Here is a 12,632-nt window from a genome sequence, read left to right as displayed (position 1 = left end):
TTCCTCAATCATTTCTTCTCTGCATTTCTCTCCTAATTCTCTGCAGCTTTTACTTCTTTACTTCGTTTCTAAGCTCCATTGCTTCCCTCAAATCGTTCTTCTTTTATTCTCTCGTAAGTTTCCTTTGAATCTTTTGAATTCTGGGGGTTGTCCATGGCAGATGTTTTTGTTTCTTCCCTTGTGAGTACCATCTTAGGGAACCTCAATTCTCTAGCTCTTCGTGAATTTGAAATCGCAAGTAATTTGGAAACCGACCTTCAAGATCTCGAGAGCACTTTAAGTACGATTCAAGCCGTGCTTCAAGACGCAGAGCAGAAACAATGGAGGAGCGAGGCCGTCTGGAATTGGCTCAGAAAACTCAAGGATATCGCTTACGATGCTGATGATTTACTCGACGAGTTTGCTGCAAAAGCTTTCCTATGGAAAGCTCGAGAAAACATGAGCAGCAAAGTAAGTGATTTCTTTTCCTCTAAAAATTCCACTGTGTTTACTTTCAAGAAGGCTCATGAACTTAAGCAAATTAGGCAGAGGTTAGATGCTGTAGCAGAGGAGAAAAACAAATTCCATTTGACTGAAAAAGTTGGGGATTTAGAAATTGATGATAGGGAATGGCGATTGACTAGCTCGCTGGTCAATGAATCTGAAATATTGGGAAGAAATGAGGATAAAGAGAACGTAATCAACGGGTTGTTTGGTAGTTCGTTGGATAAAAATGATTTGTCCATTTATGCCATTTGTGGTATGGGTGGACTTGGAAAGACTACTCTTGCTCAACTGGTGTTCAATGATGAAAGGGTTGAAAGGGGTTTTGCTTTGAGGATTTGGGTATGTGTATCCGATGCTTTTGAAGTCAGAAGGTTGATAAAAGCAGTTATTGAGTCCATTGATGGTAGTCCTTGTGATATCGTTGAGCTCGACCCTCTGCAACGATACTTGCAAGAAAAGCTGAGGGGGAAGCGATTTCTTCTCGTATTAGATGATGTTTGGAATGAAAACTTTGAAAAATGGGATGGTTTTAGGAATTCATTGAACGTTGGAGCAAAAGGCAGCATGGTCATAGTTACAACCCGGATCGAGAAAGTTGCTCTTATCATGGCTACTCTTCCCATATACCATTTGGACTATTTATCGGATGAGAATTCTTGGTTATTATTCAAGCACCGTTCTGTTCTGATGGAAAGCGAGGAGGGATACAAGAGATTGGAAAGCATTGGAAAGCAAATTGTTCAGAAGTGTGGAGGGGTTCCTTTGGCTGTAAAAGCTCTTGGAAGCATGTTGCGGTTAAAGCGTAGAGAAAGTGACTGGTTATGTGTTAAAGAAAGTGAGATCTGGGAGTTACCGGATGACGGGAGTGGCATTTTACCTGCCTTGAGATTAAGTTATGACAATCTACCATCATATTTAAGGCAGTGCTTTGCGTATTGTTCGATATTCCCAAAAGATTGTGAAATGGATAAATCTCAGTTGATAGAGTTATGGATGGCAAATGGATTTGTTCCTTCTAGAGGACGTAGGGAGTTGCGTGAAATTGGAGATGAGATATTCCTCGAGTTAACTTGGAGGTCCTTCTTTCAAGATGTTACTGAAGATGATGATGGCACTGTGACCTGTAAAATGCATGATCTCGTTCATGACCTTGCAATTTCGATAATGAGGTTCGAATGTTATATGTATGACAAAAACCAGTCGTTTGGGTCTCCAAAACAGATTAGGCACTTACATATTCCCATTCAACCAATGCCTCCTTTCGGTTACGGAATTCTCTTGGACAAACAATATAATCTCCTCAAAAGCTGTTCGTCAGTGCGGTCCCTCATTCTTGGTGGCATTGGCCTGACTAAAGCCGATTGTCCTCTGAAACATGTGAGAGCACTGGACTGCAATATGCATCAAATACCGAAGTCGCTAGGAAAGATGGTACACCTGAGATATTTAAACATACGTTATCAGGGAAGCGCATGCATCGATAGAATTCCGAAATCTTTTTGTAACTTGGTGCACTTGACGTATCTAAACTTGTCTTACTCTCGCATCAAAAGATTGCCCCAGTCTGCCAATTGCCTCCTAAACTTGCAGATTATGAAACTCTCCTGGTGTCGCTATCTTTGTGAGCTACCCCAAGGAATGCAACATATGAGAAGCCTAAAGTGTGTTGATATCTCACATTGTGATTCTCTTGAGCAAACTCCACCTGGAATTGGGCACCTGACTCAATTGGTAGAACTGAGTATATTTATAGTAAGGAAGGACCATGGTTGTGGAGTTTGGGAGCTTAAAGAGTTAGACCTTGGAAAGGAGTTGTCTCTAAAGGAACTCGATAATGTGACAGGTTCAACTGAAGCCAAGAGTGCCAACTTGATAAGGAAGCAAAATCTCCGATCATTGAGTTTAATCTGGGGAAAACAAGCAGGGGAATTTCCAGATAATGAAGAAGAGGTTCTTAGCAGTCTCCAACCTCATTATAATCTGGAGTATTTTCGGATAAGCTGTTATCAAGGTTTAAGGCTTCCCAGTTGGTTGATTGATTTACCGAATCTGGTCTCAGTTGAGCTTGACCTGTGTAAAAGATGTTCACATCTTCCACCTCTAGGGGAACTGCCGTTGCTCAAGGTTCTTAAAATAAAGGGAATGGATGCTGTGAAGTGCATTAGCAGTGAATTCTATGGAAATGGGATCAATCCGTTCTCATCATTGGAGGAACTCTATTTTGACTCGATGCCTGTTTTGGAGACGTGGAAAACAGTTGAGGGAAGGGGAAATTTTCCTCGTCTGCAAATCTTGGTTTTCAGGAAATGCCCTGAGTTGATTGAATTGCCAAAGTTTCCAACCCTCAAAAAGCTTCGAATTTGGAAAAGGGGGAGCGGCTTATTTGATCCTTATCTTGGTTCACTTGAGATCGATGACCTTTCTGGCTTGACAGTTTTTCCCAGTGGTTTGTTGCAAAATCAAACACACCTTGAGGAGTTGAGGATAGCATCATTACCTGTCCTCAAGTCTCTGTCGAATCATCTGGATAATCTATCTGTGCTGAAACACTTGCAAATCTACGGCTGCCACAAGCTTGAAGACATTCTTGAAGCACTACAAAACCTCAATGCTTTAGAGAGTTTGGGTTTGGGTAGTTGTCACAGTCTTGTTTCGTTTCCTGGTAATGTAAATGGCTTAACTTCACTTCGTGTCCTGGAGATTTTAGGGTGCGATAGATTTACCTCTTTGTCTGATAGGGTCATGCATTTGACACATCTTGAGGAATTGTGCATTTCGGATTGTCCGATGTTGAATTCCTTACCGGCGGAAATCCAGCATCTAAATGCTCTTCAAAAATTGACAATTAGTTGGTGTGACGGATTTACTTCTGTTCCAAACCAGATAGAACATCTCACCTCCCTTTGTGAGTTGAATTTCGAATATTGTATTCATTTGATGTCATTGCCTCAAGGGATAAAGAGTCTCACAACACTCAAGAACCTATATATTCGGGGATGCCCCCATTTGGAAAAGTGGTGCAACGAAGGGGGAGGAGAGGGTTGGCCTTACATAGCACATGTTCCCCATATTCAAATCTTTGCTTATGATAAAGCATGGTACTCTAAGCTACGAAGATCCCATGGCAGTCTCTTTACAAGGTAAACTTTACCTTGTAGTTATTTATGTAGTTTTTTACTTTAATTCTATCTTTGCCTTTATATGTGCCTTGATTATCATCCTGAAATGGTTGACCAAGCCGTTCTCTTAATAATGTTTCTTGTTATGCCGTTCTATGTTATTTAGACTCGGGGACAAGTATGGGGCGCAATAAATGGCCAAGATGAGTATTAGGTGCAATATAGCCTTTGCATTTTGACAATTTGTGTATATATCCCTTTTAATAGTTGACCTACATTTACAATCTATGTTACTTGGACTTGATATGAGTCTCGGAAATATGTATGCATCCAACATGGGTATGTTAATTGTTTTTCCATGATTTTGAATCATTTGGAGACTTTGGAATGATTATAGCGTGATAATCATGTCCGAATATGGACTGGATATGGGTGTCGGACATGGGTAGTTTAAGAAAATTATAGAGCAATATAATTTGCAATGAAAAGCCCAGAACATATCGGTTCTGAACTGGTAAAAAAGAGAGGCAAATTCAAGGTTTTAATTCGATGCATTGGGCTTATTTTGCAGGTTTGGTGATTGGACATGTGGCATAGCAAGTAAGTTGTTGAAATGTAAGCTAGAGTCATGAATTCCAAGGTAATGGACGAGTGAAAATGCTGATATCTGGGTTCAACATAATCTGCGCCATCTGTGATTTATGTTATTTGGATTCATTCAATTGTAGGTTTTGAGTAGAGTATGTATGATGTATTTAGTGTAGGTCTATTCAATATTTTTGAGATTTTTATATACAAAATTCTTAAAAGATCCATGTTTAAATGTTAATAATACTATATGCTCTTTGCTCAAAAAAAAAAAAAATCAGTTTATATCGTAATAATAAAGTCATGAGGATAGGGGAAGCAGTTGCCTTTTGACTCTCCTAACTGGTAAATTTGTTATAAAAAAACCTTTTAAATTTTGTCATATCATAAATTAATATAATAATAATATTATAAATTAATTATTCATTTTTAACCTTTAATGCTGAATTCCTAGCTGTATTGGTATATAGCCCAGCCTAGAAGAGCTTATCGACTGGGCCAAATTGCAGCCTGGATATTTTTGAAACATCTAGCCCATGCTTGGTCCACGTGACTTAATTTATTATTCCAAAAAAAAAAAGTAATTTTAATTTTATATTTACATACTACTTTTAATTTGAATCCAAATTTAACTGAAAAAAAGGTTAGTGTTTCCCTAAAAAGAGAGGATCAATTAACTAGTATGTTTCTGGAAGTGCATGCTATTCCTCTTCTTAGAAAAAAATAGGTGTATTCCTCTTCTTAAAAAAAATATTAGAAATAAAAATATATTATTCCTCCAATTGTAATTCCAGCATAGGATGTATGATGACAACGCCAATAGATGAAGATAATTACGATATTTTTAAAAACATTTTTTTTGAACTACTAAAACATACACATATTTCATTCCTAGAATGAATGTTTATCTTATTATTGTTGTTGATTGTGCTGTAAGTATTGTTTCCAGTAATGGGCAACATCAGTTGCAGACATCCTTCTTAATCTGTTTATGTTCTTCATCAGTGGTGAAGTCAGAAAAGGATCGAAATTAAATTGTAATTTTTGTATTTTTAACTTTTAAAGAATTAAATCAACACTTGTTAGAGTTGTGTGACCCAAATTCTAAGAAATTACTTACAAGTCAAGTTAAACAAAAATATATTTTCTTTCTAGAAGATTTAGTATTTATTAATATAATATATTTAACATTTATTAGTATAGTTTATTTGACTTACTAATTTAGCCTATAAATAGGCTCTTTTACAATCTTAGAAAAATATACCCATTAGATTAGGACTCATAATACATTCAGAGAATTTTGTGTTTAACTTTTGAGGGTTCTTTGTTTTCGGGTTTTCGGGATTTAGTTTTTATCTCCATCTTTTGTACTCTTCGTTCTTTTGCCATTATAGTAAAATTATCTTTACCCGTGGTTTTTTATTCTCTTTGGAGGGGTTTTTCCACGTTAAATTTGTGTGTTCATCTTCTCAATTTCTTCTACTATTTTTACTTGTTTGTTGCTTAATCGGGACGATCCTAACAAAACTTTATTATTTTTAGGGGGGCCAAAATGAAATTTTAACTCTACTAATTTAAGATTTTAAAATTTCTAAAGGGCCTAAATAAATAATTTTCCATTTTAGGAGGGGTCAGGCCCCTGCTAGCCTCTCCTAGATACGCCACTGTTCTTGGTAGAAAGAGAAAAGATATTTCTAATGATTCGGTTTCTTTATCCCCTCTTAAAAAGTAAATCTATGTTCTAACAAAAAAGGATGGTATGCCGTCTTCTATTCTTGAGAACTGATTTCATCTAATAATTAATAAAGGGGAAAAAAATCATCTTTTAGAGCACATGCTTAAAAATGAAATTTCTATTTATCCAATTCCTTCTGATAGTTATACTTGGTTAGCATAGATTTGAAAGATCATTCAAGTAATAGATTTGAAATATGGGCTACTTCTATTTTGAGTATGAAAAATTCTGAGGTGATTAAGTTCAATTTACATCCTCAACAACTCGAAAGTTAAGAAAATTGGGTGTGAAATATATTTTGAGAAAATCTAAGTATGAAAAATCTTTTCTTCCTACATGAGTATATAGTGTTGTACGAGAGACTTTTAAACTTCTCATTCATAAAAAATCAAGAGTAAAAGTGTGGTGAGCTACTCTTATCAGATGGAATATACCATTTGGTATGGATTTTTTTGTCTCTTTGGTGGACATCGTTGCATTCTCCATTTTCGGCTAAGCATTTCTAAACTCATGTAAAATTTGCTCAGTTAATTTTTATATTTGAAATGGTCGTTTGTTGAATTGGCTGATTGGAATTGAAATACATGTTGATAATTAAATTGATTGTTTGATTCTACTATGCATCTTGAAATACATGCACCCCATAAAACGGAAAAAGCATTTTAGTTTTCATTTATTTTTTGTTTTTTTAGTTTTTCAATTTGTATTTTAGTTAACATTTGTTAACTTTGCTGACATGGCATATTTGTGGATTGTTATATGGATTATAAGTCAGCATTTAATTAATTTTTAAAATTTTAAAAACTATTAAAAACATAATTTTTATATTTTTAAAAATAATTTTTAAAATTTAAAATAAAATATAATTTTAAATTTAAAATTTAAAATGTTTATATCAAAGCACATGAATTGCATACGCATGGTTAGTGATTAACTTAGGATTTAGGTAAATTACACCATGAACGTCATAAGTGAATTAATTCACAAACAAATTCAAAATTAATTCATTTTGAATCTAGTCAAATGTATCATTCTACCAATGAATACGTCTATATCTCTACCCGTGGAGTCAATTGCTCTGATAGCCAAGACTAGTCATCTTCCCATTTAATTTTTTAATATTTTTTTTAACTTTCCTTTTTTTTTTCTCTTTACTTTCTATTCTCTTCTGTTTTCCTAAAAATTAAATTGCACAAAATGAAAAAAAATATAGGGACCAATTGTAGAATTTAACCTAAAATTTTCGTTTGAAATGATGATTTAACGTGCCACGTCAGTTTACCGTTACACCGTTAACGACAATTAATGACTCAATGACTAAAATGTTACAACGCTATAACATAATTGACTAAAACGTAACATTTTAAACATAAATGACTAAAATATAACGTGAGAAAAACAAAAGTGACTATTTGATGATTTACCCTAAAAATATTAGCATTTAAGGGTCTGTTTGATTGACGGAATTGATTTTCCGGAAAATCATTTCCAACTATTCCAGCGTTTGATTGGCGGAAAATATTTTCCATTTGGAAAATGAACTCCAAAACAAGGGAAAATGGGTTACATTTTAGGGAAAATGTCTTACCCTTTCAATTTCCGTAAGACATTTTCCGTGCTCTCCTCTTTATCGCCTCCTTCATTCCTTCCTTCATTTCCGGTAGAAAACTGCTTCTGTTTATCGATTTTCCAGTAACTTATTTTTTTAATTATTCAATACTTGTTTTTTTAACACAATTACAAATGATTTATTTGATATTAGTTTTTTTCAATTTATAACGATTAATATTGTAACTTAATAATTGAGTATTATTATAAATAAATCATTGCAATATATGTAAAAATAATTTAAAATATAAAAAATTATTAATATATATTAATATATGTAAAAACAACTTTTCCGAAAAATATTTTCAAAAAATCTGCCAAGCAGCAGAAAATATTTTACACAGATTCAATCAAACACCGGAAAATATTTTCCAGTAAAACATTTTCCAGAAATCATTTTACGGAAAATATTTTACTCTCAATCAAACAGACCTTAAGTTCAATTATTTTTTAAAACTATTAACTATTTGTATACTTTTGTTTACATTAAAACTAGTGTTTAAAGCATTTAAACATTGAAGATAAAATAAAATAAAACTAATTCGACGGATTGAAAATTAGAGAGTGGATGGATCGGATCTTTAGATTGACAGTTTAGCACTTAATTTCCAGATGATCCGATGATTCAGTAGTATCAGTTGATTTCTATATTTCTATATAATATAAGTAAATTTAAATAAAAATATTAATAATTGGCTATAAGGTTGAGGGATGTTGAATTAAGTTTGAATGAATTAGTTTAGGTTGAAACATGTGTGAATAATTCGTAAGTAAATTTATTGGTTGAGGTAATTGCTTACTTTTGTGTAATGATTGGTTGATATATATACATATATGTTTTTGGTACATAAGAGCTGATTATACAATCTAATTACTCCTTTGCCAAGCAATGGCCTCAGACTTGCAGGAGGCTCTACAGTTGTGGAGTTGTCCTTGAAGCTGCTCCTTTGCTAGCTAACGGACTTGAAAAAAAATGAACTGAACTGAATCAAATTTACAAAATCATCTTCTAAGATTCATCCCTATCCGTCCAAGTTCCTTTATCCATATAGCTCATGAGTAGCACTTAAATTCTTGTAAATCTCATAAACCAACCTTTGATCAAATTCATAGCACGAATAACCCAAAGCAACCTTTCGAGCTTTGGGAATCCGTTTCCCTCCGAATTGATTCTCAGTCCCAGCTAACCTTAACATCATATTCATGTAACCGTTTTTGAGCTTCGTCAAAAGCTTCATCGGCCTCCATCGCAGCTTCGGTATCGCTTTGATCTTCCAAAACCTTCGCGACCTCGCTCCGATCCTCGTGAGTTTTACGTTCTTTTTCTTGATCACTTCGCCGCCGTGGAGTCTTTGGTATCGCCGCCTTCTCCAGTATCCCTTCAAGGTACCGGGAATTGATTTCTGAAGAAACTCCATTAAATTGCTTTTTTTAGGAGTAAATGGAAAGATAGATTTTGAGATTGGGCAATCCGTTGGTAATAGTGAATATATATAGAAAATTGATCATGAAATGAAAGTCAAATAGTTGTCAGTCAGCAAAGTCGGTCTTTGACAAATGAAATGAATTTTAGAATATGGATAGCTAATTAAACTCAATTTTGTTTGTGTTAATGGAAAATTATTTATTGTTGAATTTGGATTAAAATAAAAAAAAAACCTAAACTATGTTGGTATGAACTATGAAAGTTCCATCGTCTATGACTACTGATTTCTTGTGAATGTATCATTGGTTTCTGAAGCTAAAATATTAGTAGTTCTACGCAAATATTTTATTCACTTCACCCAAACTACCAAGTACGAAGAAATTTCATGAATTTGAGCCTCATTGATTTTATATTTAATAATTTAAATGTATATTTAAATTTTATTATCAAAATATATAAATAGTAATATATATTTTTTAATCTTTTTAGTCTTATTCAAATGAACAGTAAACAATAAAACTCAAATTTTGTTCAATGATTGTGATAATTCTAAAATATAGAGTTATTTTCAATACTTTTGTTACTTCGTTCTTTTATTTGTTACTTCGTTCTTCCGTTGAAAACATGATTGCTTATTGTTTTTGTGTTCTCTCTTTAATTACTATGACTTAATCTTGTTGATGCTAGAATGGTTATGCAACTTTAGTTTATATTCAATAAAGTTTTGGTAGAGATGTTCCGTGCATTTGGTAGTTGTACTAAGTCACGTACTATCACAATCATACTTCCTGATGCATACATGATGTTGGTAAGTAATTAAATTAGTAAATCGATCTGAGAAGATGGTTATTAATTGACACAATACCTGATTGGTGCTTGTTTAATCATGTGTTAATTAAATGTAATGGTATCAATGAATATTTATTACCTTGCATAACCCTAGGATTAATGTGATTAAATTTGTTTTTATATAGACATATCACTGTTATCTCACTTAATTCTTAAGAACGATGCTTGAAAATGTAATCTTGAAGTTAGACTCGACATAAACATATGCGAAAAGACTAAGAGGTTAAGCTTAGGACTTCAAAGAATCCAAGCACTAGTAAAATCGGGGTTAGTAAATCACCAATTATGCCACGGTCAACCGATATCAATCTTTATCATTGTTTTAATGAATATGGGTTAAAGGGGATTAACTATTCTAGTCCTTCATGCCATTGTGTTTAGTGCTTGTTATTTGCTTATTATTTTGTGTTGTTACATTGTGCATTCATCTAGGTTAAATTAAGTTTAGTTTATTAGCACATTCCTTAACCATATTTTTAATGTTTGCTAAATTGATAATTAAATTTCACAATTTTTGGTTGCACACAATGTCCCTTTGGAGATGATACTCTACTCACTACTTTATTACTTGTTATGATTGTGTACACTTGCACATTATTCGCATAGATTATTATTAATATGCACACTCCGCGACAAGTTTTTAGCGCCATTGTTGAGGATTGTGTTTTAGTAATTATTTGTGAAATTGAAATTTTGCAATTTGGTTTAAATTCATTTCATTTTTATTTTTAGTAATTTTCATTATTATTCAGGTGATAATGGATCCTCTACAACAAAATCAAAATTGAGGAGCTATTCACATCGCTCGAAATTCAGTCATTGTTGCTGATGACAGAAACCCAAAATTGAGGCACTGTAGTTTGAATTGAAGTCAGTTATGTTCCAAATGTTGCAAATGGTGGGCCAATTTAGTGGAATGTCTTCCAAAGATCCACATTTGCACCTCTAACTATTCATAGAGGTTAACAACTCATTTGAATTGGATGGAGTCACTGCAGACGCTTTGAGATTGAAGTTATTCTCATACTCGTTGAGAGATAGAGCATGAGCATGGTTGATTTCCTTACTGCCCGATTCTGTAACTACATGGCAATGATTGGCTAAACGATTCTTGATAAAATATTTTCCTCCTAGTAAGAATGTTAAGCTTTAAAAAGAAATAATCACATTTCAGTAACTTGACAAAGAATCATTATATGAAACTTGAGAGCGGTTAAAAGAATTATTAAGAAAGTTCCTTCACTATGGTATTCCATACTACATCCAATTGGGGACTTTTTACAATGGTCTTAACGCACATACTAGAATGGTTGTAGATGTGTTTGCAAATGGACCCTTTCTTTAAAAATCTTACAATGAGGCTTATGAAATTCTTGAAAGAGTTTCTAACAATAATTATCAGTGGCCAACCAACCGAATAACCATACGAAGAAGAGTGACAAGAATACATGAAGTGGATGCACTTTCATCATTGGTAGCTCAGGTATCTTCTATGACTTCTATGCTTAAGAACATAACTATTAATGGTTTCAATGCTAACATAACAGGTCAACAGTCAAGCCAGTTTGAGAATATTTCCTATGTTTATTGTAGAGATGAACATATGTTTGAAAACTGCCCATCAAACCCAAAATCCGTCTATTACATGGGTAACCAAAATCAGAATAGCAGTCAAATTTTTACAACCCTTCATAGCAAAATCATTTGAATTTCTCATAAAATAACCAAGAGTCTGATCCTAGCAACCCTTATATGCAATCCCAGCCAAATCATCCGCTAGGGTTTTCTTAGCAAGTTTAGAAACCTCCGTCAGTTGATTCTTTAAGTAATATTGAGAATTTGATGAAAGCGTACACAACAAAGAATGGTGCCTTGATTCAAAGCCAAATGACAACATTAAAGAACTTGGAGAATCAGATAGACAACTAGTTAATGAACTTTAAAGCAAACCCTAAGGTATTTTGTTGAGTGACATTGCAAATTCAAGAAGAGCGGGAAAAGAACATTGCTAAGCTGCCATCTTAATGAGCGGAAGGGCATTGGAACCCGAAGTTGTTGAGGCTAAAAATAAGCCTGCTGCTGCTTAGAATCAAGAGGAAGTTCAACCAAATGTTGAAATTCCCGTAGTGCAGAAGCTTGGCCCTATGACAAGCACAACATAATAGCCCTAAAGGTTCAACACCAACAACAAACACGGAGACACCATCACCTCATAAAAACTGTCCGACTAAGGTTAAAGTTCCACCACCTCCTTATCCATAGAGATTCCAGAAGTAGAAGCAAGAGGCAGAATTTAAGAAATTATTATATATGCTTAAACAACTACATATCAACATCCCTCTTTTGGAAGCTCTAGAGCAAATGTTGAATTATGCTAAATTCATAAAGAACATCCTCTCTAAGAATATAAGGTTGAGGGAATTTGAGACAGTATCTTTGACAAAGGAATGCAGCGCATTCTTACAAGACAAACTGCCACCGAAAATGAAGGATCCGAAAAGTTTTACCATATACCATGCTACATTTGAGATTCTTATTGTGGATTGGATTTATGCGATTTGGGAGTGAGTATAAACTTGATGCCCATGTCTGTGTTTAAGTGATTGGGTATTGGTGAGGTTAGATCGACAACGGTTGTACTGCAATTGGCAGATAGATCGATAACACATCCTGAAGGGAAAATTGAAGATGTTATGGTACGTGCTAAAAAATTTATTTTTCCTATTAATTTTCTTATTTTGGATTTTGAAGCAAATAAATACATCCCTATCATCTTGGGAAAACCTTTCTTGACAACTGGGATATCGTTGATAGATGTCCA

General features: G+C 34.0%; 2 protein-coding genes across 2 annotated transcripts; one reads left to right on the top strand and one right to left on the bottom strand.

Annotated features, from left to right (window-relative positions):
- Positions 1-4,418, top strand: LOC107912910 (putative disease resistance protein RGA1). Its single transcript, XM_016841286.2, has 2 exons — positions 1-3,626; positions 4,177-4,418. The coding sequence occupies exons 1-2, from the start codon at positions 154-156 to the stop codon at positions 4,235-4,237; spliced, it is 3,534 nt and encodes a 1,177-aa protein (XP_016696775.2). The 5' UTR covers positions 1-153; the 3' UTR covers positions 4,238-4,418.
- Positions 4,419-8,336: 3,918 nt separating this feature from the next.
- Positions 8,337-8,998, bottom strand: LOC107911331 (uncharacterized). Its single transcript, XM_016839189.2, has one exon. It carries the CDS (start codon positions 8,952-8,954, stop codon positions 8,577-8,579), a length of 378 nt encoding a protein of 125 aa, XP_016694678.1. The 5' UTR covers positions 8,955-8,998; the 3' UTR covers positions 8,337-8,576.
- Between the last annotated feature and the right edge of the window lie 3,634 nt (positions 8,999-12,632).

This window comes from Gossypium hirsutum, chromosome D11 (genome assembly GCF_007990345.1).
Source record: "Gossypium hirsutum isolate 1008001.06 chromosome D11, Gossypium_hirsutum_v2.1, whole genome shotgun sequence".
Taxonomy (NCBI): Eukaryota; Viridiplantae; Streptophyta; class Magnoliopsida; order Malvales; family Malvaceae; genus Gossypium; species Gossypium hirsutum.
Note: the sequence above shows the minus strand (reverse complement) of the source record. Positions and strands in the feature narration are given on the sequence as shown.

Excerpts from the sequence above, each read along its gene's own strand:
- LOC107911331 (XM_016839189.2), bottom strand. The coding sequence starts at position 8,954 with ATGGAGTTTCTTCAGAAATCAATTCCCGGTACCTTGAAGGGATACTGG.
- LOC107912910 (XM_016841286.2), top strand. The coding sequence starts at position 154 with ATGGCAGATGTTTTTGTTTCTTCCCTTGTGAGTACCATCTTAGGGAAC. Across the intron at positions 3,627-4,176 it reads CATGGCAGTCTCTTTACAAG|GTTTGGTGATTGGACATGTG; the intron begins GTAAACTTTACC and ends CTTATTTTGCAG.